This window comes from Buteo buteo, chromosome 6 (genome assembly GCF_964188355.1).
Source record: "Buteo buteo chromosome 6, bButBut1.hap1.1, whole genome shotgun sequence".
Taxonomy (NCBI): domain Eukaryota; kingdom Metazoa; phylum Chordata; class Aves; order Accipitriformes; family Accipitridae; genus Buteo; species Buteo buteo.
The window spans coordinates 43910061-43933900 of record NC_134176.1 but is presented as its reverse complement, the minus strand read 5'-3'; the positions used below and the strand labels follow the sequence as shown (position 1 = coordinate 43933900).

The 23840-nt window shown below is 59.4% G+C and overlaps 2 protein-coding genes across 2 annotated transcripts; one reads left to right on the top strand and one right to left on the bottom strand.

Annotated features, from left to right (window-relative positions):
- Positions 1-524: 524 nt before the first annotated feature.
- On the top strand, positions 525-15716 carry CHRM4 (cholinergic receptor muscarinic 4). Its single transcript, XM_075031114.1, has 3 exons — positions 525-579; positions 13576-13617; positions 14159-15716. The coding sequence occupies exons 1-3, from the start codon at positions 525-527 to the stop codon at positions 15634-15636; spliced, it is 1575 nt and encodes a 524-aa protein (XP_074887215.1). The 3' UTR covers positions 15637-15716.
- Positions 15717-17440: 1724 nt separating this feature from the next.
- On the bottom strand, positions 17441-22918 carry MDK (midkine). Its single transcript, XM_075031116.1, has 5 exons — positions 22822-22918; positions 19193-19276; positions 18921-19082; positions 18651-18812; positions 17441-18208 (listed from the first exon to the last, which is right to left on the bottom strand). Exons 2-5 carry the CDS (start codon positions 19269-19271, stop codon positions 18183-18185), a joined length of 429 nt encoding a protein of 142 aa, XP_074887217.1. The 5' UTR covers positions 19272-19276; positions 22822-22918; the 3' UTR covers positions 17441-18182.
- Positions 22919-23840: the final 922 nt, after the last annotated feature.

Here is a 23840-nt window from a genome sequence, read left to right as displayed (position 1 = left end):
GTCCCCAGCTACTCCCGGCGCTGCCGGCTACAACCGAACGGGGCTTAACCCCCCCCCGGTCATACCGGGGCTGGGGGCTGCGGGGGGGGGTTGGCGGCCCCGGTGCGGGCGGGGAGCGCTGTCCGTGGTGCTGCAGGGGAACGCTCGCCGCCCCCCCCCGCCGCCCCCGCCCCAACATCTGGCGGGGAGCCACATCTGGGGTGGGGGGGTATAAGGGGGAGGGGGGGTTGCGAGCAGCGGCGTGGGGATTGGCCGCGGTTCCTTGACGTCGTGGTGCCCCCCCCCCCCCCCCCGGTGCGCCTTTGCGATGGAGGGGGGGGGGGGGCTGCACATCTGGGAGCGGGGGAGGGATGGGAGGGGGCGGGGGGAGGACCGGGCCGAGCCGGCAGCACCGGGCCCTCCTCTCCCCCCGCCCCCTCCCCGCCCCTCCCGCCGTTCACGGAGCCGCCGGCAGCCGCCAGAACCGGCCGGGGCCATGCGGACCGGAGCCCCCGACGGCGCGGCGGTGTGCTCGGCGCTGCACCATGGCCGCTGAGAACCGCTCGGCGCCGGGCGGCGGAGAGCCCTGGGGGCTGCCCGGTGAGTCGCTGCTGGGGGGGGGGGGGGGTTGGTCCGTGGGCACCGGGCTGGGAGGGGGGGGGGGAGGCATCTCCGTGGGTCCCCCCACTCCGAGAGTCCCTGGGGGGGGGTGGGGGGAGCAGCATGGCTTGAGGGTGTATGGGGAGGGGGGGTGCCTACACACCCCCCCCCCGGGGGATGTTGCACCCGGTCGCTGCAGGAATTGGGGGAGGGGGGGGGGTCTCACTGACAACTTTCCTGCACTCCTGCATCCCTCTGGGAACCCCGGGGGTGCGTCGCGGGGAAGGGACCCCCGCACTGGTTCGTCGCCCCGGGATGTGTGGAGACGTGCAGGGCTGCAGCCCTGCCAGGGCACCGGGACGAGGGCTGCCCCCCACCCCCCCTTCCCTGCTCCCATCCAAACCAACACCGCTCCCCAGGATCCGTGGTCCAAGGCTCCTCGGGTCCCTCTGATCACCTCGGAACTGGCCCTGGCGTATGAACAGGGAACCCAGGGTGGGGGGTTATTTGCTCCCCTGGTGCCTGCTCTTGGAAGGAAATTTGTTTTCTGGGCAGGAAACTACCTGCATGCTTTCTTTGCTTCCCTCTGTATTCCAACAAGAGCAGCAGGGACAGGATCCCATATCTTTTGGCTACTTTGTCCCCATGCCGGACAAAATCCCTTTGGCCCTCGTGGCTACCTCCCAGGATGTGACTAGGCAGAAGTCCCCCCACCTCTCCGCAGAGCCCTTTGCCGGGTTGGGCATTGCAAGGGGGACAGCTCTTGCCCCCTCTTTCCCTAGGTGTGGATCCCATCTGCCCTTTAGCTCTTGCTGGCCCCGCTGGTAACGGCAGAGCTGCCCCATGCTCTCCGTTGGCCCATCGTGGGCAAGAGTCGGGCAGCCCCACCCTTCTTTTCTCACAAAATAATGACACTGGCTTCAAATCAGGGAACAGTTCTTGTCATTTTTTTTAAATGAAAGCAACGCTGGTTTCTCTTCTGTCCTGCTTTCAACCCGACTGTGCTGTGGCCACGTTTTCTAGCTGGTCTTTGCAAAGCCCAGGGCTAGGGAAATACTTCCCAACCTGAGGGACGGCTAGTGTTCCTTTGTGCCCTGCTGGCAGCTGGCGAAGCTGATGAGCTCTGCTTGGGTGTTTGGAGGCTCCTTGCCTTGTCACAGGTGCCTTGAGTGACCTCCGAGGGCGGCTCGGCTTCTCCTGCCACCACTTGCAGGATGAGCAGAGGGTCTGGGAGGGTTGGTACCCACCCAGTGGGGTGGCTTGTTGATGCTGGCACTGTCTATCAAAATACTCAGATGCCAGGGTCCTAGAGCTCAGGCTTTTGGTGAAACATCACCTGTGACAATGCTCACGTTGAAATCACAGGCGACAGCAAGATGCTTTTCGCTGTCACTACTGCTGGGCATCACCTCCTGCTTCCTAACATCTTGGCTTCTGTGATCTGAGCACCTGCTGGTGCTCTCCAGCCTGGACTAGGCCCACCGTGAGACATCCCAACAAAGACCAGGGCATTTGAGGAGGGGCGATTTCACCCGTACAGAGATCCTAAGAAATAGCGACCCATCCCCGGTTCACCCCTCAGCCGGGCTGGTGACCAGCGGGCAGAGCCCCTGGGTGAGGAAGGTGGGGATGGGAGCAGGTATCTGGGAGGGAGCGGTGTCCCCATTCCTGCAGGAGCCGAGCCAACGCGCCCTTGCTCGGAGCTGGCAGCAGGTTCCCAGGTCTGCCGGACGGAGTGGCAGCGACCCCGGGAATGACCCGGTGAGCGGGCAGCAGGGAGCTGGTGGGAAGAGAAGGAGGGCTACCGGTAAAAGCGGTTTGTTGATTCACACGAGGGGCATACCCATCTCAGCGGGTCAGTCTGTTTTCTTTCATAGAAGAGAAATGAACTGCAATGATTAATTAATGCTGTGATCCAATTACTCTGAGTTTGCAGAAGGAGCATGGTTTTTCTCTTTAAACTGTCCCCACGAGGATCCTATTGATCTCAGGTTTTGTCATGGTTGGAGTTTTGTTGGTTTGTTGTTGTTTTTTTTAAATTAAAATGACAAACATCTCCCCAGGAAAAAAAAAAAAAAGGCAAAACCAGGGAATAAAAATAGTGAGACCAGGATGAGCGGCTGATGCAGAGCAGTCCCTAGCACACCATTGCTGTGGAGCCCTTCTCCGCCTGCCCTGCTGAGCCCCGGCCAGCAGCATCCACAGAGGTGAAGACGGTTGGTGAGTGCCCAGCCGAGGTGGCAGATGCAGCTCTGCAAAGGCAACAGGGAGAGCAATAGCAAGAAGAGAGGGAAATGGAGGCTTTTTGCAAGGGGCTGCTGCTTTCTGCACAAAAGCAGCTCCTCTTTCCGAATGCACACACACGCAGCAAGAGTTTCATGTGCGCAAGCTGACCCCTTCTCCTTGGCACGCTAAATCAGGGCTTTGATGGGCATCTTCTGGAGAAGCAGGAGTTGTCCTTGAGCCAGTCTCTGCTCAGCCTGACACAGGGCTATGCCCTTGTTGCTCTCCAGTAAGCCAAGGGAGGAGGTTTGCTTTGCATTTCAGCATCCATTCTGGGCTGGCTCTAAAACTGCATATTTAAAAGAGATGTGTTTCGGGGAGATGCAAGGGTGCAGGACCTGGTGCAGCCAAGAAGTGGAAGTTTGGACCAGATTGTTCCCATCTACTTCCCCCCCACACTTCATCCCTTTCCCAGCATCCCCCACTGATGCTCCTTAGCCTGCCCTAGCACCAGTACCCACCATGAGCATGCCGGGTGCCGGCGGTGGTGTGGGGCTCAGCACCTGGGCAGCGTTGAAGCCTCTTCAAGCCGGTGTTTGCAGCCACGCCAAAGCCATCCCTCTTCTGAGGGATTTGGGCAACCACTCGGAAAACAGATACCAGTTTCTAGGAAGACTTACGTGCTTTTCTGCCCAGGGCCCAGGCAGGCTGGGCAGTGAGGGTCTTAATGGGTGGCTGTTATTTAACTCGTAGCCAAGTAGAAGAGTATGCCAGCCTTGACCATCCCAGGAGAGCACTGCCCACCACGACATCCCTTTAACCCTCTAGGAGCACAGGGAAGGCTCGCTGCATCCAGACCCTTGAACGTACCGAGGTTGGCCCTTGCGCTATATTCAGACAAATTCATTTTCTGAAGCTTCAAGGAGGAGTTGTTAGGTATTTCCTGGACAAATGAATCTGCTCCCCGGGCAGGCTTGCCCACTATCCCAGTATTTTGCTGGTGCAGGAGCACAGGGCAGGGTGTTTCCCCTATGGGTCCCCACCTTGATGTTTAGCAGTGGGGTTTTAGCAGCAGACACACAACCAGTCCTTGTCCCCCCTGGCAGATATCCGAGTGTCCCCAACCCAGTGTGCATGTTGGCGTCCATCCCACCTTCCCTGCGGGTGGATGTGTTGGTCCTCTTGGGACTTGTCTCTGGGCCAGGACAACATCATTTGGCCTAGCTTCAGACATTGAGTCCCCCAGCACAGTGAACGTGAGCAAACGAGGCTCTGCTGGAGATGCTCCCCAGCCCGACCCCTCGCGTGCCAGGCACGGCTGCTCATGCCTTTGCCCTGGGGCTGCTCCCGGGACCCTCCAGAGATGACTTCAGCCCAGAGGCTGCACTGCACGGAGGAGGAACTCCAACAAAGGCTCGGTTTACACCTTGTAAGGTGTAAGTTTGCTAAGAAAATTAACTTCACCAGCCTGTCTAAGCCTCTAAACGCAGCGGCTGCAGGCACAGAGCCTCATCTCTTTGACAATCCCTGAAACGGTTGCTGGAGGTCCTGCAAACCAGAGCCATGGGAGTGACACTGGCCTTCCTGTCTTGCTGTCACCCTGTCCCCATCACCCCTGCATGTCCTGTGCAGTGTGGCCTTCAGTCCTGCTCGGTGCATGAGGCAGTGGCAGAGATACCCAAGTGCCCCGTTCCCTTCCCACTCCACAGTTCCCAGCATTAGGCAGGCTGAGACGTGCTGGTGCAGAGGACGTGTGCCCACCCCGGGTGCTGTTTCCATGACTCAGAGAAGGCTGGAGAAGGACACAGGGAACCACAGGGCTGTTTTTGCTTGTCTTCAAGAGCCTCGCAGAGGAGTTTCATCCTAGGTCAGCTGGCGCAGGAAGAGCAGCAGCTGGGAAGTTTGTCCTTTAAAGGCAGGACTCGGTGTAAACCATCGAGCTCCTCAGACGCAGCGGGCTCGGCCAGAGCTATTGATGCGGTACCAAGCTATCGAGGCTGGCTCCGTTCCTCTAGCCAGGAAAGCCAGGCGGAGAAGCAGCCCCCCTGCTACCACAACTGCTATTAAATCTAATATATTTTACAGCACCTTGCAGCTTGGCAGAGGAGGCAGCAGGGGCTGGCAGCAGCTGGAGGTGTCTGGAGGAGAGGGGTGCTGGGTGAAGTGTCATCTGCAGGTTTCAGGCTCGTGGCGGAGTTGGTTTGCGTCGGCCAGTTAACATCTTCAGGCTCTTTAAACAGAATTAGATTGATTTGTCTGTGGGAAACTAAGAGCTCCGGTTGTGCAACACCAAGGTCTGAAAACATCACTCCGTAAACACGATGTCCCAGGCCCTCGCGTCCGCTCCAGGTCACGGGGTGGCTCTCTAGAGGCTCGCCTGGCGCCTTGCTTCGATATCTCCTCCCTCGCGGACCCTCCTGATGTTGATGTTAGCTGGGCCCCCCCCTCCCCGGGCAGCGTGGCAGGCTGGCTCTGCCGCAGAGGGACAGGCATCCTTGTGGGATCTTTGCATGACTGAGATGGGAAGGAGCGTATCCTGCATCTCGGCATCTCTAGTGCCTTCGGGGCAGTTTGGATCCCTGCTCTGCTGGCAGTTACGTCACGTGCGGTCCTAGTTAAAGCCAAAAAAGTGCATGCGTGTGTGCAGAGAGGAGTGGAGAGCAATGAAACCCTACTGGCATCAGCCTTTGCCTGATAACAGGCGAGAGTTGCCTGGGCTTGAGTCTGCCTTTCTGCAGCATTTAGGAGCAGCGTCTAGCATGACCATCTCTAGGCTGCTTGCAGAGCTCCGATCACCCACCGTGGCCCATAAGCAATGAAACCCTCTGCTATCACGTGCAGCCGCAGGCAATGAAGTGACTAAAAACCCTGCCCGGTGCTGCGGGGTGCTGCCTGCGGCGTTAGTGTAGGGCCATGTCAGGCTGGGGACCACCATCCTGCCGTGAGAGAGGTGACTCCTAGGCGGAGCTGGGCTGCCCCGAGCGGGAGAGCTGCAGCCCACAAAGGTTTCCAGCCCCAGCACAGCTCCCGCTCTGCCCAGCCAGGAGCTGGTGGGAGCCTCCAGGGAAGGCAGCAGGCAGTCTCTGCATGAGGTCTCTCCCTCTTGGAAGATTTTCTTAGGGGTCTTCTGTGGGGCAGCTATGTCTTCCCTCCCTGGCAGCATGAAGCTATTCCCACCTCCTCCTTCTCCATCCCTCCCCTCCTCTGTTGTCACCACGGATGGGGGTTTCCTACCCGCTCTCCTCCCCACGCTTCCCGTGCTGCCTGTCCGTGCCCTGGGGTCCCCTGTTGATGCCCTGGGGTCCCCTGTTGATGCCCTGGGGTCCCCTGCCCACCTTCTGCTGGAGCTCCTGTCCTTCACCTTCACTCTGTTCCCTTGCTCAGGCATCACCTCCAATGCCAAACCCTCTGGCAGGTCTTGTGGCCAAGTGGGGTCTAATATTTTCAGTTTCCTTTCTCATTAGCACACCAAAGATTCCCCTCTGCTGTCTGTCCCCAGGACTAGGGCTCTCCTCTGTCAGGTCCACATCCATCTGGCAGGGCCCTTGCTCTTGCCCTATTTTCTGCCCTTGTCTCAGGGCACCAGCTCTCCTTTCTCTCACCCATTGCTCAGCTGTCTTATTTATCCTCTCAAAGCCCTGCAGGGCCTCACCCTGCTCCATGGGGCAAGCAGCTCTAGTTCCCATTGCCCGCTCTTTAAAATTTCAGGGGAGCACCTTGGTGTTTTTGCTCACAGTGCCTCGGCTCTGGCACGAGTGGCTTATGGAGAAACACAGCCTCCCCCCCACACACACACTCCCTCCTGACAGCTCTGCTCTGCCAGAGCAACACCGTATCCCTGATTGCCTGAGCCGCATCCCCACCCCATGGCCCGTGGGGACCCCAGGGTGGGGGGCAAAGAGGGTGGGTGCAGGGTGCTGCGGCTTTCTGCGTGGGGGCCAGCCCCCACCTTGCCCAGTGCCAGCTCTGGCTCCTGGGGTGGGCTGGTGCCCTGGGCAGGTGGTGGGGACCTGGTGGGAGTGACGGTGGCTGTGTGGGGCAGTGGCAGGGCGAGGGGGCTTCCCTGCAACTGGCTTCCCCAAAGAGGGGCCGAGTCCATCCCCCTTGCCGTCCCCAGGCAAGGCCCATCATTTTCCCTGGGGCAGGGAGAGCTGCTCTTCCAAGTAACCACATCTGGGGTCTTGCAACTCCCCGCGCCCTTGCCCCTGGTCCTCCAGCACCGTCTCTCCTGCGGGCACCTGATCCCGGCCACTAACCTCTCCCTGGGGAGAGCCCGGCTAATCCAGGCAGTCACTTGTTGCTGGAATCCTCTCTCTCCCTCCTTCCCCTCTGCCGGCTGAGCCCAAAGCCCTTCCCGGCAGCGGGACCTGTAGGTCCTATTAAAGCTTCAGCCCAGGGATATAAAAGAACATGAGCATCTCTCTGAGGCAGAGAGCATTAATGCAGTAGACGGGAGGGGAGAAATGCAGCTCTAGCCCAGGCTCAGCTGAGAGCCGAGCACCTTCTCGACTCAGCGGCATGGGCTGAGCTCTGCCACCAGCCCAGAGCTGCAGCCCTGCGTGGGGAGGCAAGGCAGAAGGCACAGGGGGGAGAGGACGGCATCCCCCCACGGCCCGGCCGTGGGATGCCACCGTGGTGAGCCTTCTCCCCCTGTGATGTTACCCACCGGAGCCGGCGCAGGTGTGGGAGCCACTGGGGAGCCGCCGGTGGCCGGGAGCTGCGGGCTGGGCACAGCAGGGTAAGGCTGGGCTTTGGCTTGCGTGGCATTTGCTGGGCATGCTCGCTATTAGTGTTCTACTGATGGGTCATTTATTGGGCCTAATAATTGGGTGACAGATGGTTATTTAATTGTCAGAACGGCCAGCGTGCTGGTAGGTTATTTATAGGAGTGACTTCTAACCACTTAAAAAACACTTTCTCACTGATTTGCTTCTCAGCTGGTAATGCTGTGGGTAGGTGGTATGTAGCCCCTTATGAGCTGCGTGTGATACAGGGCACGTTAGGGATACACGCAAGGACCGGGGGGGGGGCCAGCTCAGGCAGGGGCCGGCAGCCGTGCCAGCTGTGGGATGCTGGTGAGTGTGCTGGGCGCTACTTATGTGAGCAGCTCATAAGCCACGGCTCTGACCTGCAAGCACTTCTCACGGCCGGGTGCGCTCTGCCTTGGACGGGGTGCCCCAGTTTTGCTTTGAAACCTGGTGACAACCATCTAGTTACAAGCAGCCGTGAAAGCAGGGGAGGGTCCTGGCTTGCTCAGGGCGGGTGGTCAGCTTAGATGACTGCAATGCTCCTTTCTGGCCCCGGACACAACAAATTTTCAAAACCTGATGCACAAACATGTGCCAAGCGTGGCGGTGGGGACCTCCAGCCCCCTCGCCTCCCCCTGAAAGCTGGCAGCTCCTGCGCTGCTGAGCTCAGTGCTTCTCTGATGGCTCCAGGAAAAGCCACCAGAGACTCCCAGCTCATGGGGACAGAGGAATTTGCTTCGCCTCATGAGAACCAGTTGAATAGCAGAGGAAGAAAGAGGAATAAATCATTCAACGGAAAAATAAAATGCTCAGATTCGCCCCATACATTACTTGCAAGGAACAATTCCTCTGGTACGATAGCTCAGATCTTCTCTGGAGCAGGATAAGGACTTCAGGGGTCCTTTGACCCTCACTGTGCCAGAGAGGTGCCAGCACAGCTGCCAGCTGGAGCCAGGAGGGAGCCCCACCATCTTAAAGCAGCAAATTCCGCTGGACCCTCGTCTCCTTTCTGTTTTCCTGCTTGGTTTATTGCCTTCATCGTTCCTGATGTGGAGGCAAGGGAACAGCCTGACATCAGCCCGGCAGAGCCTTCCCCGACGGGGCAAACCCAGGCTAATCCCCCCACCACGCACCGGGCCTCCCCCTGATCCTCTCCCCATATATTATATTTCTAAGGTGCCTGTTCCTGGTATCTAGGAGCTCTATTTTCACACTCCTTGAGAGGTGTGAATCTGTCAACCAGAACAATCCTTCACTAGCTGTAAACTGGTGCCGTGACTCAGGAACTAATTAACAGCTATTAGATAATGCAATTAGCACCACAAACTGTCACCCTCCGTGAGTGTCCCTTCCCTTTGCCTGCATGAGCCATAAACACAAGTATCTGTTCAGCATCTTCTATCCCTCCCCTCTTTCTTCTCCCTCCTCTCAAATCCTGGTTGTGGCTGCGCTAACTGCCCAGCCCCGTATCACATCAGCAGTTTGACGTGAGGGAACTAATCCCATTAAGATTTTCACCCTCTCGGCGCTTTTAGGAAGGCCAAGACAAGCAGGGGGCCAGCAGGAGGGCTGGCCCAGCTCTTTCCGATGTCTACGCCAGAGCTGATGTGCCCTGGCCCCAGCCCTCTGCATCCAGCCGGAGCAGGGGGGGATGTGTGCCTTCCACCGGGGTGTGGGATGTCTCCTCCTGGAGATGGGCAGCACCTGGAGCCCCACAAGGTCCAGCCAGCCAGGAGCTGGCAGCCACGGCCACCCCAACCCTGCTGGGGTGGAAGCCCCTGGGCTCAAGTTCTCTTCAGTTTTGCTGTTCCTCCAAAGGGCTGACTGCACCCATGCAGAGCAAAAGCTCATCTCCTTTGGGAGCAGCTCACACTTGGAAGCCTCTGCAGAAGTAATGTTCTCTCTAATTCCTCTCCTTCCCCTACAAATGTCTTCTTCCCCTGACTGGTGGGTGAGCGTGGGGCTTGGTTTCTGGTGGCGTGCTTGCTGGGTGCGTGCACAGCCCTGCTCATTCCCAGAGACCTCGCTTCAAGATGCACATGGACCAGCCGTGACTCTGCCCCCACCTGCCCCCGCTTCCCCCCCGCCCCCCCCAGCGCTGAGGATGATGATGGGGCTGGGACGGAGGCAGTGACAGAGCAGGGAGGGGGGTGGCTGGTGGTGGCATGAGGAATGGGGGCTGTGGAGGGGTACAGGGAGCAGGGGCAGGGGACACTGGGGCAGTAGGGCTGCTTGTTCCAGAAGCTCATCCCACAGCTCGACGTGCCACCATAACGCGGGCATGCGTAAATACCAGCCTCTCCCGCTGTCTTTGCCATGCCGGTGGGGAGGGTGGCCAGCTCCTGCCACGTGGGGAGCGACAGGGTGGGCAGGAGGGAGTGAGACCCTCATGAGGACGTGGGCTGAGTGCTCAGTAGGTGCTCGGTCACTAATTGCACCCGATGGAGCACCTGCTTGTAGCCAGTGCAGACTTTTTGGGCACAGGAGGACCATCAGCAGCAGTGACAGGGATTTCTCCTTTCCTACCTGACAACAGGCTGCAAAGCACTTTTTGTAGGGGCTGACAGGCTGGGAAGGCTTGCCGGAGTGGCACATGAGGTGTGTGGCAAGGAAATAGCAGGAGCTTCCCACCGTGCCCTCGGATGTCACCCTGTGACCAAGGAGGGGTGGGCAGGACTGGCTTTGCTCTCTTGCTCTGGAGCTGTCTCCTCACCCGAGAGTGGTGGCACCCATGATCTCAGGCAGCGATGGGGACCCTGCTGTGCCAAGTGCTCCCCAAATAGGTGCACCCCACCAAATTACAACCATCTCTGCTTGGATCTGCGGCTGCCTGTGCCTTGTGTCTTCATCCATAACATGCAAGAAGTTGGGTGGGAAGGGAAAGGCATTTCCCTGTCTTGAGCACATGCTTGCTGAGTGCTGCAGTGGCCACAGAAACCCTTAGACCAAAAGATGCTATCAGTGAAGAGCTGGAGGTTCCTAATGGCTTCAATGGAGAGGAGAAAACCAGCCATAAATCACTGCCAGAAGTCCTAGGGAGGGAGGAGACTGGCGATGGAGTCTGCTGCAGCTAGCTCATGAGAGCAGGTCTGGGAGAGAACCCCCTGAGTGCTGCAGACCAGGGATGGTGTCTGCAGGCTGAAAAGCCCATTGGTGCTGCAGGTAGGGGCCTCAGCCCCAGGAGCCCTTCTGAAGCGGCCTCTGGGCTTTGCCAAGGCTCCATCTCCTCCCTGGCTGCGGTGCCGGGAGGGAGGCGGGGGGCAAAGGGGGATGGAAACAGGGAAGGCGATGTGGGACGGGGAGGGAGAGGAGAAAAGTGCTCCTGGAGGTGCAGGAGGAGAGAGATGGGCATATGGGGGAGGCATTTAGTAGGGAGACCCCAGGGCCTGGAGAGGTCCCTTGGTGTCTGGGGGCTTCACGCTGTGGGGGACAGTGATGCGGCTGGTGTGAGAGTGGAGATGGAGTCACACCGGTGAGTCCGTCGCAGCACCGCAGCTCTCCTGCATGCTCCCTCCATCCTTGGGCACATCCTGGGGTCGCAGGCAGAGATGGGGCTGCCCGAGGACTGTGCCCCACATAGCCTGGGTGCTCTCCATCCCAAAGGCAAACGGCAGGATCTATCCCCAGTGCCTATGCATGGCTTGGTCAGTGGCTCTGAGACCTGGTGAACTCATAGCATCCTTGCCCTGCTCCCAGCTCCGGACTGAGGTGCCTGCCCTGCTCAGGAAGGCAAAGGCAGTGCTGGGCTGTTTCGGCGAGCTCAGAGAGAGTGTCAGGGACAGAAGAGAGAGACGGCGGAATGGAGAGAGCAGAAGTTGGGGAAAAAAGGGGTGCCCAATAGGCTGGGGCATGGCAGAAGATAGCTAGGGTCTCTGAGGTGGGGGTTAGCGGTGTACACATCTTCCAGCTCGTGCGTGTTGTTGTTGTACGCCTGTGTTGTATGTATCTTCACACCCTTAACCATTTTCGTTCCCCCTCCTACCCTCAGATGGGAGATATTGCTTTATTTTTGCCCTTCAGTGAAGGCTCATTTTCAAAATACCCGTTGAAGTCTTTCACCCTGAGGCTGCGTTTGCCTCTGTCTCAGCACACCAGTTTCCAGCATGACCTCTGGGTGGCATCCAAAGACATGCGAGCGAACCAGTCTTCTCCTCCATTTCTTGTGACCTGTACAAACAGTTTTATGGAGCAGGATAAGATAGACTTTTCTTACTTCGGGCAACTGAGAACACAAGCCCCTGTCAAGGCTGATAATGAATTAAATGCACTTAGAAGGGGCTGCCAGTTCATGAACTAAAGTGAAAAAAACCTGAAACCCTCATTTTAGCAGAGATGAAGGAAAGGTTTCTTTTCAAGATTTTCAAATTCTTCCTGGGAGAGCTGGGGTAGATGTCTGCTTGATTGCTAGCTTGTCTGATCGGTTTGATTAGCTGTTACAAGAATGACAGCTAAATCTCTCCATATCACCAAAGTGAAGACTTTAAAACTCATTTCAATTGTACTGAAACCAACCCCCAAACTGCCACCATTACATAGTTCTAAGCCATTTTATACACTTATCACCTCTTCTCGCATCCCTGGCTGGGTGCCCAGGAAGGATGGCAGCAGAAACCGCTTACCCTGTCCCTTGATGCATCCCTTGCGCTTGGAACTGGGTGCAAAGCCAGGCAGTGCCACCAGGCTTTCTCACCCCATCAGTATTTAGTATCTACTGAAGGGTGTTGCTTTCTTTTCAAAGCACTTTTTGTCTTTGTGGGTCGTGCTTAACAGGCTCAGAGGATAATGGTACAGAGGTATTTCTCTGTCCCTCACCCACATAAGCCCAGTTGCTATCGCAGCTGTAGCCTTGCTAATGCAGAAGCTGCCTTAATGGCTACATTGGTACCCAGGCTTTAGCACTGCAGCAGCCGTGCTTCCATTTTCTCACACCTGCATCTCTTTAAAAAGCAGGTATATTAAAACCTTGGCTGCTGATGACAGAAATCTCCTACCCTCAGCACAAACGAAAGGCAAAAGCATTTCTTTTAAAAGACTTTAAAAATCAGAACTGATCCCAAAGCCTGCCAAATCCCATTTTGGAGAAGCGCACATTAGTGGTGTGTTTGTACGTTTAGCAAAATCAAATTCAGGAGTCCCAGGCACTTGGAGCCAGCACCGTTACCCAAGCCAGCTTGCAGAGACACGCTGTGCCAAGCGCTCCCGCTGCGTGTACCGGCGTGGACGCCCACCCGCTGTGCTGGCTCCCGCTGGGCTACCGGCAGCAGTGCCCATGGGGCTGGGTGGGCTCTCTCAGGACCCCCACCCCAGGCACCGGGTAGAGCTGCTGGGAAGGCTGCCCTTGCTGGGCTGGTGGGGTCAGGGTGCCCCCAGCACCCAGGGTGATGCTGGTGAAGGTCCAGCAGGTTTCGGAGACCTGGGTAGTGTGGGAGAGGCAGGTCCGATGGGAAGCTTCTCTGTCCAGCTCACTTCCCCCAGCACCTTTGCTTCTCCTTCCCCTTCCAGGAAATTCCCTTTCATCCCAACACATCGGTTTTGGTCCATTGCTTTTTATTAAGGTCCATTCTCCTCTGACCTTGTGGGGAGGTTTAACCATAGCCATCTCATTTTGGATGAAGGCAGTCTTTCTGTCCATAATTCTTGCCACCTTTCATAAATAATTCCATGTAGCAGGCTGAGATGGCTGGCTTCACCCCATACGTCTCCACGGCCGGTGTGGCTGCAACTGCAGTGTGTTGTGGGACTGGGGGAAGGGGCCAGCATTGCGCGGCATCACTAGCTGGTGGCACTTATGTGGCCCCTTCCCTCTCCCATGCCTGTTGGGGCTGGGCTGTGAACCAGGCCAAGCCAAATGACCTGGTTTTAGCTTTGTTTGGATTTTCAGCATCTGCTTCCGAGCAGTGTCACCCCTTTGTCAAGACCACCTCTGTGGGAAAGGTTGGTGCTCCCCCCAGTGAGATGCTGCGGGACTCGCACGAACTCCTTGGGGCTGAAGCTGTAGTGTAACTTGCTGTTTTCCCTGTCCCAGATTTCATCTTCCAGAAGGAGCTGTTTGCTGCCAGAGACCCAGGTGAGCTGAGTGGACCATGGCAGAGGCTTTGTGGGGTAGCCCAGTCTTGGGGAGGTGCTTTGGGGAGGCCAGTGGGACATGCCTGGGGCATACCATAAACCTGCTCTCGTCCCTGGGGCAGGACACCGGCGCCGTGCCGTGCTGTCCTTGCAGCGAGCGCTGTGCATCGCTGCTGGGCTCCACAGCCCGCTTTCTCCTGCGGCTTCTCGGCCTCTCTGTGTGCCTCCTTGGGGCACACCAGCCAGCACTGTGCTCCTGCTGGGAGGTGGTTCCTGGCCCTGCAGAGAAAAAAACATCCTGGCCAAAGGGTCCCTGCAACCCTGTGTGTCTCTTCCATTGCTAAACAGGGATGCAAAAGTTGCCTTCAAAGAGCTCCCGGGGGAAGGCTGCAATGGCAGAGGGAAACCCAGTAACACTGGGGATTTTTTTCTGGGCTCTAGCCAAGGCAGTGCTGGCCTGGGAAACTGAGGAGAGAGCAAATGCTGCCAGCACGGGCTGGCAGGTGTGATATTTTCCCTTTCTGTCCCCGCTCCCTTTGTAGACCCCATGCACAACCTCTCTGCTCAGCCCTGGCAGGCGAAGATGGCCAACCTGACCTACGACAACTTCACCCTGGGCAACCGCTCCGAGGTGGCCATCCAGCCTCCCACCAACTACAAGACGGTGGAGATGGTTTTCATCGCCACGGTCACCGGCTCGCTCAGCCTCGTCACTGTGGTGGGGAACATCCTGGTGATGCTGTCCATCAAGGTGAACCGCCAGCTCCAGACTGTCAACAACTACTTCCTCTTCAGCCTGGCCTGTGCGGACCTCATCATCGGGGTCTTCTCCATGAACCTCTACACAGTCTACATCATCAAAGGCTACTGGCCGCTGGGGGCTGTGGTGTGCGACCTGTGGCTGGCCCTGGACTACGTGGTGAGCAATGCCTCGGTCATGAACTTGCTCATCATCAGCTTTGACCGGTACTTCTGTGTCACCAAGCCCCTGACGTACCCAGCCAGGAGGACCACCAAGATGGCAGGGCTAATGATCGCAGCGGCGTGGATATTGTCCTTCATTCTCTGGGCCCCTGCCATCTTGTTCTGGCAGTTCATTGTGGGCAAGAGGACGGTCCCTGAGAGGGAATGCTACATCCAGTTCCTCTCCAACCCAGCGGTGACCTTTGGCACGGCCATCGCTGCTTTCTACCTGCCCGTGGTCATCATGACGGTGCTGTACATCCACATCTCCCTGGCCAGCAGGAGCAGGGTGAGGAGGCACAAGCCTGAAAGCAGGAAAGAGAGGAAAAGCAAGTCCCTCAGCTTCTTCAAGGGCCCCCTGATCAAACAGAACAACAATAATTCCCCCAAGAGGCCTGTGGAGGTGAAGGAGGAGGTGAGGAATGGGAAAGTGGACGACCAACCCTCAGCACAGACAGAGGCCACTGGCCATCAGGAGGAGAAGGAGACCTCCAACGAGTCCAGCACTGTCAGCATGACCCAGACCACAAAAGACAAGCCCACGGCAGAAATCTTGCCAGCGGGGCAAGGACAGAGCCCATCCCACCCCCGGGTGAACCCATCTTCCAAGTGGTCCAAGATTAAGATTGTCACCAAGCAGACTGGGACCGAATGCGTCACCGCCATCGAGATCGTCCCAGCTAAGGCAGGAGCCTCTGACCACAACTCCCTGGCCAACAGCCGCCCGGCCAACGTCGCTAGGAAGTTTGCCAGCATCGCCAGGAGCCAAGTACGGAAGAAGCGCCAGATGGCAGCCCGGGAGAAGAAAGTCACCCGCACCATATTTGCTATCCTGCTAGCCTTCATACTCACGTGGACTCCATACAATGTGATGGTCCTCATTAACACCTTCTGTGAGACCTGCGTGCCCGAAACAGTGTGGTCCATCGGCTACTGGCTCTGCTACGTCAACAGCACCATCAACCCAGCCTGCTACGCCCTCTGCAACGCGACTTTCAAGAAAACCTTCAAGCACCTTCTCATGTGCCAGTACAGGAACATTGGCACAGCCAGATAAACCGGCACTCAGGGACAACTTCAGCAACGTTATGGAAGCCCTTCCCTTTGCCTCCTTTGCTGGGGTGGGCTTCCTCTGCTCCCCACTCACAACGGTGCAGACTGTGCCGTGATTGCAGATGACGCCCTTCATCCAATGCTGACGAAGGTCCAAGGCACCTCTGAGCTGCGGCTGCCTCACCCTGGCCCTGGGGACTAACGTGGGGAGCCAGTGGGAAAGCCGGAGGGAAGAGAAGGAGATGCACTCACCAGGACCCTTCCCCAGCTCCCTGCTCTGAAGAGATATTGGCCAAATGGCATCAGTGTTCGTCCTAAGACTGGATGCCTCTTCTCCCCCCACCCCGGCTGACCGTCTCCAGGCCATCAGAGCTTGTCTGCATGCAGACGGCCTAATGCTGGATGCTTTCAATAGGCTTTTAAACTGTTTATTACCCAAGAAATGAAAAGAAAGCAGGGCCAAACACTTGTCAGCCGTCTTGAACCAGGCTGGCTTGGGCATGCTCATGGGGAGTCCCGCTGGGACAGCCAGACCCCCTCCCAAGGCAAAGATTACACCCTAGCAGATTGGGCAAGCTCCTTCCTTTCCCTTGAGAGACGCCATGGCACATCCTCACCCAGGGACCAGGGGGGTGTGGAATTTTTCCCTGGATTTCATCTCTGCTCTCCCCTTCATGCCCTTTCTGCCCTTGGCCAGCAATTGGCTGGACAGACAGACAAACCAAGCATCTCAATCCTGGGTGAGGAGTGTGAAACCCAGTCACGTCCTACAGTGACGGAAACCAAAACTGCAAAGAAAAGCAGTGGTGCGGTACAGGACTTCTCTCCACGACCCTGGGGGAACGTGGGCCCTGAGAAGTTGGCAGCAGCAACAGTGAAAATAACTGTCCTTGGGAGGGACGGGGAGAGTTGGGGGGTCTTGGAAGGGGTTGGGAAGCGGGTCTACAATGTGGCCGAGGTGTCCTGTGTCTCATCTCGGCCATGAGCAGGTCCCTGCTCTCCCCGTGGCGGGTGTGGGAGGCCTGATATACGGCTCTGGGGAGGCAGGAGAGGATGGCAGTGGCCCCCAGCCCTGCTCCTGTCCTGGGTGCAGAGGGACACCCCAGGGAGGCTGAAGGAGCCGGCTGCTGAGCTTTGTAAATGGATGTAAACCTGTTGTTGGTGTCGTGGCGGAGCCCTCAGCATGCAGGCTTCAGCCAGCGTCTCCAGCCCCCTCCCAGCCCACCTGTGTGTGCAGCCCGGACCACCCCGGGGCTGCTCCTCAGCTTCGCCCAAAGCTGGGTCTCTGCAAGCCTTGGTGGACATGGCTGGGTGAAGGTGAGGGATGGGACAGGGCGATGCTGGCACTGGCAAACTCCGTATCCATTCCCACGGCGGGGTGATGCTGTGCAACCTGCAGAAAGTCTGCCCCGGCCCAGATGGGGATCCCCCCGCCACTGCCTTTAGGATAATTCACATACCGGTGCCCAAAATGCCTGGAGGGCCTTTGTTTTTGTTTTTTTTTTTAAACTGTTACAACCACAGCCCAACCCACCCCTAGACAAATAAAGACCTCGCACCAGAAACCAACAGCCATGGCGTAAGGAATGAATGAGTCGTCACCTGGTCGCTCCTCCCCAGCTTCCCAGTGTCACCCACTGGTGACATTTCCTGCAGCGTGTGGGCGGCAGCCCCATCCCCGCCACCGTGTGTGTGTGGCACCCAGGGCCTCACCGCCAGCCGTGGGGTGACTTCACTGCTGGTCCTGGTGGGGTCAGCAAAGCTGGGGTTTCTAGCACAGCAGCACCTCGTGGGGATGACAGGTGGGTTCCAGTATTTTATTTTTTTTTTAAAAGATTTTTATTGGAAAAGAAAACAAACCCCATTTTCCAAAAGAAGCGAGAGCTCCGACCCAGCACTGGTGTTGGCACGTTGAAGGCAGAGGGGCTGCAGCCCCGGCATGGACACACAGGGTTAGAAGTGACGGAGGAGAGGGGACGCGGTGGTTCCTGGGGGCGGTGGCTTTGTTTTCCCCAGCTGCTGCAGCAAAGTCATGCCCTGGCCGAAGGGATGCTGGAAGAAGCCTCCCGAGCTGAGAGCAGTCCTCACGTGAGTAAGGGGCATGACTGATGGGGTTACTCCGGCATTCAACACCCAGCCCTTCCCTCCGGCACCGGTACCTGGCGGAGGAGCTAGGAGGCTCCCGGGCTTGTCAAAGGATGCACTAAAGGCAATTCATTTGTGCCGGAGGATGGAAAAATGTGTGTTCCCATCCCAGCTCTCCAGGTGCATCCCAGCGAACCCCGACACCAGCCCAGCGGAGGTGAGCGGGATGCACTGGCAGTGGCGGCGGGGCAGCGGGGGGGCTGGGGTGGGCAGCCCCTCCTGCGGGGTGGGTGGGTTTGCTCTCTACAACACTAGCGATTAAAACAAGGCATCTCAGTGAAAGAGGAGGTCGTGGAAAAGAAGAAGGAAAGGAGGAGGAAGACTGGAGTGTGGGCCGGCTGCAGCTGGGCGTCCAGCCCCGTAGGCACCGTGTCGAGGGGCCGATGAGGATGCTGGCGTCCCGCTCTAGTCCTTCCCCTTGCCTTTCTTTGCTGCATCCGAGAAGCACAGGAGGCAAGAGTTAGTGCGTCCGCCGGCAGCTCACCGATCCCCTAGGTGCTGCCGTGGCAGAAACGTAGCCAGCACGGCCGCCTCGGCACAGCGCAGGGGCCACATCCCTGCAGGCAGCCTCCCCCCACCATGAAAAAACAGGTTTTGCACCACCCCACTGAGGAGAGGGGGAAATCCCTGTCCCACTGAAGCTGGCGGTGACTTGTGGAGGAACCAGGATTTTTCCTAGCAGCACCTCCATCCCACCCAGCCAGCAGCCAGACTTTGGGGATGTTGCATGTGCTGATACAGAGGGAAGAGCATCTTCCGTGATCCCCCACACCGCCAGCAAAGCCCAACCCCAGGGGGCCAAGCTACCCGTGGAAAGTCCCTGCCTGGGGTCCCAGCAGGACCCTTCTGAGGACAGGAGTGGTGGGGACTGACCTTTGGACTTCGACTTGATCTTGGAAGAGCACGGCTTGGTCACATAGACGATCTCCTCACACTGGGCATTGTACAGGGCTTTCTTCAGGATGCCAGAGCGGGTTTTCACGCCCGTCTGAGCGCTACACCCCCCCCAGCTCTCAAATTTGTACTTGCAGTCGGCTGGAAGAGAGGGGAGACGCATCAGGGCTGGCCAGGACCCGGCGTGGGCACCAGCCCCAGCCACCCAGCCCAGGGTGGACCCCAGCTCCCCCGCCGCCATGCGCCCACCTCCAAACTTCTTCTTCCAGTTGCAGGGGATCTTGCACTTGAGCTTCTTGCTCTCATCTTTGCAAGTTCCCTCACGGTAGCCCAGGCCGCAGTCCTTGCTGTTGGGGACGCAGGGTCCCCAGCGCCAGTCCTCGCACTCGGAGCCGTCCTTCTTCGCCTTCTCTGCGAGGGAAGGGGGAGCGGGTGCTCGCTGCTGGGACATGGGAGCACGCCCCCGGGGCTGCCCCCTGCCCCACCGCCCCCCCCCCCCCGACCCCCCAGCCGCCCCTCACCTTTCTTGTTCTTGCCAGCCTCGGCAGCGGCGGCCAGCAGGATCAGCGCCAGGAGGAGGAGGAGGCCCCGGACCTGCATCCTGCCTGGGGAGGGGGGAGAGGTTGAGGTGGGTTGAGGGGTCGGGGCACAATGCGGCAGCGAGGAGGGGGCATGGGGGGGGCACACCTGCGGGTGAGACGGCGGCTGCCTCCGTTGCACACATGCACCTGTGGGTGCGCGTGTACACCCCCATGCCCTGCTCGTTGCCACCCGTTAGACCGTGTGTATTAATTACAACAGGAAGGTTAATTGTGCGGCTGCCTCCGGCCAGGGAGCTGTCGGGCTGGGAGCTTGTTCCCATCCCTTCAGCCCCCCCCATCACCCTGTGTCTGGCCAAAATGCTCTCCGCGGGGACCCCCGCACCCCACGCAGCAGCTGGGCAAGGCCCTTTGGTTGGGTGCACCCAGCACCAGGCTGCCCCAGGGTCCGTGCTGCTCCTGCTCCCGGAATGCAAAGCAGCCCCTGCCTGCATGCTGGCAGCAGCCGTCCTGCTCCCCAGTGCCGGTCCTCAGCCCCTACCCCCCTGTATTTCTCTGTGGCTCCTTTATCCAGCACCCAGCAGGCTGCCACCCCACACCAAAGAGCCCTGGGGCTGGGGGAGCGCAGCTGCCATGGTACCTTTCTCTAGCTCCGGAGGAATCCCGGGGAGGGGGGAAGAAAAAAGCCCAGCGAAAACAAACCCACTGCCATGAGGGGGTCTGAGAGCTAAACCAGCGGACTAAACACCTAAAAAAAAAAAGTCCCCACAGCGTGGGAGCTCGTTGGAGAGATGGAGCGGGAGAGCTGCGCCCGCTGCTGGCACCGCGGCAGCCGGCACAGCACCTGTGCATGCAGGGGGTGTGCGTGCATGCATCTGCATGCGTGTGCACACACCTGGGAGCAGGTCGGGGACGAGGGTGCATGCACACAAGGGTGCAGCTCCTGGGGCCCTGACGCTCCCCCCTCCACAGTGGCCTTGGGCCAGGTGACGGTTCCCCTCCGGCTGCCACCACGAGCGCCCGTGGGACACTGCTGCCAACACTGGGGTCCCAGCTCCCGCTCCCAGCAGGAATGCAGACGTGCAGAGCCAGTGTCTCAAGTCTGGTGGGCCCTTCCCTGCTCCCCCCCAAGCCTTTTAGGATGAAGCCCATATCTGCGTGGCAGCAAATATATCACACGGGTCCCGGCTCCATGATGGGCTTGGCGGGACCGGGCTGTCGAGGTCAGGGCTGTAGAGGTCAGGATGCACGGTGTGCCCCAGGGGGACATCAGTGCAGGGAAGAGCCTGGGGTCAGCGTTTGCTCCCGGCCCCCAGGCTCCCTGGGCAGCGTGCCGGAGAGAGCAGCTCCCCGCATTATTCAGGCTCCAGCTCAATCACCTTTCATGCATCCGCCGCCGCGAAGCGGCCGGCTTCGCTCTGCATTGAACTGTCACAGGGAATTACACAGCCCGGCTGGCTGAAGGCGCAGCCGAGGGGGTGAGAGCTGCCTTCCCCCTCGCCTAGCCCGGCTGGGAGCCATCCTGCCGAGCACGGCACGGCTCAGCTCTGTTCCCACCCAGCTGCCTTCAAAGCGGGCAAGAGCTCAGCCAGGATGGGCCGGTTACAGACGGCAAGGCTGGGGCTGAGCTGAGTTATGGGCGCTCCTGTCGCACTTTCTGCAGCAGCTCAGATGGGGCAGCGCCTCTGACGCCTGCACTATTCACAGCATCCCCCTGATTTCAGGTGCTCTGTAAACTTCTTCCATCCTTTGCTGCAGAGGATTTCCCTGTGCTCCTGCACCCACCTCACAGCCCAGTGCCTTCCAGCTCAGGTCCTGCGGACTCGGCTTCCGAGTGCCCAGGGCTGATAGCCCCAGCTGCTGTGCTCATCCCTGCCTCATCTCCAGGCGTGGACACCCTCTGCTCCCCACGGCACAGGTACCTGGGAGCCCTGCCCATGTGTACATGGGGACGTGGGAGGGGGGGGGTCCGAGGGGCAGCCCAGCTATAGCCCCAGGGACTCCTGGATCTGCTCCCAGGCTCTGCCCAGCACATCACGTCCCCTAGGCAAAGGTCTGCAAGGACCCTCAGCCACGGCTCATCCTAAAGCATTCATAAGGGAAAAGGAGTGCAGTTTTCCAGCTAACAGCCTGATCCCTTCTTTGCTGGTCAAACAAGAGCCGTTCCCGGTCGGGCTGCCAGCTCCTTTAGGCATGTTTGCACAGCCCAGCTCCTCCCGCATCCCTGCAGGGCCCTGGCTCCTCTCCTGCTCAGATCCCGGCTGGCTCTCAAAGAGTGTTGGTTGGTCTCTCCCAGGAACGGGCTGTACACGCAGAGCAGCCTGGAGCCTGACCACACCGTGGCAGTCCTGGTTTCCCCTTTCCCTCCCCTCCTCTAGCTGGTTTTGAATAACCTAGGATCAGCTCCATAAACTAAAATTGCCTGGTGATGCTGAAGCAGAGCCCAAATCCCCACCATTGCAATGGGAGAGCCTGGACTCCTCTCTGGACACCGCTCAGGGCCAAGCAATGCTTCTCTGGGCCACGGCATCCTCGCCAACTCCCGTCCCCTCGCTGCTGTCCCGATGCTCCGGTGGGAGCTGGGCTGTCAGCCCCCTCGCAGCCCCTCTTCCAGCAGCGGGACCTCTCGGCTCAGCAAAAATCGCAGCTGGCTCTGGCAGAGGTGGGCGCAGGACTGGTGCCCTCCCTCCCATGGGCTGAGCTGCTCCCCAGGCTCTGGGCAGGGACCCCATGGCTTGGGGTACCCAGCACCCCTCCAGCAGGAATTTCCCTGCTGCCAGGAGAGGGGAGACTGAGCTTTTCCATGTTGAGCCAAGGCGTTAGCGGGACCAGGAGGCTCTGCTGGAGGTAGCGGAGGGGAGCAGAGCCGTGGGGGCTGTGGGGCTTTCCAGGAGCCAGCCTCACCTTGCCCCTCGCAGCGAGGAGATGGTGCTACGGGGGGGGGGGGGGTGGGGGTGGGGGGGAAGGGTTTGCTCTGCGTTCTGCCTATACATTGTGGGGCAGAGAGGGGAACAGGCAGCGCCCGGCCACGCTTCTACCTTCTGCTCCCTCCCCAGGGCAGATGCTGTGACCCCAGTACAGCCCCTTCCCCTCCGGCCGGTCTCCCCCATCACCCGAGCCCTCCCCGAACCGGCGTGGGGTGCCCCCCAAAGGGGGGGGGGGGGAGTGACGACTAACACCCCAGGCCACTGCCTCAACCCCTGGGTGCTCTCTAGGCTTCCTGCCTCCCTCCAAAACTCCTTCCTCCTGCACCTCCAGGCAATTGCTCGGCTCCTCGAAGGCGAAAAGCCCCGCACCCGCCGTGGGGGGGGGGGGGCTGCCGCCCCCGGGCCCCCTGCCCCAACCACCCTTCCTGCAGCTCCTCCCCAGCCAGCACCACGTCCCCCCACCCCCAAAAAAACCCCCTTCTTCCCTCAGCCTGGATTACAGCCGCCTTCCACAGGGAGGAAAAGCGGGGGGGGGGGGGGGGGGTCGCCGCTCGCCTTGCCGCCCATCCCCGTGGCGTCGGGCGGTCCGCAGGGGGGGGTTTAGGGGGGTGGTGGTGGGGGGGTATCCGGACCCCCAGGACCGGAGGGCGGGCTGTGGGGGGGTTTGGGGGTGCCCCCACTCACCTGCGGAGCGGTGCGCGGTGCGGAGCTGCTGCCTTTGTGTGGCGGCCGCGTGCGGAGCCCCCGCGCAGCGCACAGCGGCCCCTGACGTCGGGCTCGGCTGGCAGCAAAAAAGGTGGTTTTTTAGCCCAAAAAAAACTTCGCGCAAGCTCCTCCTCTGCACCCCCGCTCCCCCCCCTCCCCTTCTCCCCCGGCCAGGCACAAAGGCAAGCGGTGGAGGGGCGGCCCCCGGGGGGGGGCAGGCTGGCTCCCCCCGGGTCGGCAGGGAAGGGGGGGAGCGTCAGGTTCCAAGGGGACACGTCGCTCTGTGTGTGTGTGTCCCCCCCCCCGTCTCACCTTCCTCCGGGTTCTGCTTCTGGCGTTGCTTTTCAAGGACTTTTTTTGTCGTGGTACACACGAAGCCGTTGTGGAGCGGGGGGGGGGGGCTCAGCTGAGCACGCACCCCAACATCACTGAGCGGCTGAAGGGGTGGTTAATGGTTGGACTCGATGATCTTGAAGGTCTTTTCCAACCTAAATGATTCTACGATTAACAGCCGGGCAGGGCTCCCTCGAGACCCACGGGAAGATGGCCCCTGGGGGTAGATGGAGTGAAGGGAACCCCCTCCATGATGCCACCACCAGCTCCGTGGATGCCTCCTTCCCCATCAAGGCCACTGGTGTTGATGGACAGACAGACCTTTCATGGTCTCTACCCTTTTCACCCTTCTCTGCTTGTTTTGCCCCTTGCGGGAGGGTACCAGGGAGGGGGGGGACCTGCTCAGCACCTGAAGCCCCACATCACTTTCATGCTGGCCCAGGTATCTCCTCAGCCCCGTTCCTTGTGACCTGCCTGTCCCGAGCTCAGCCATGCCGCAGCCCTTCTCCTTGGACCAAGCAGCGATATGAGGTCAGACTGCTGGTTGGGGGTGAAAGGACCTTGATATGAAGTCAGACTGCTGGTTGGGGTTGAAAGGACCTTGCAGACATGACTGTTCCCTTCCCCCCCCATCCACCCCTTTTTCTTAGGCGGTGAGGAGAGGC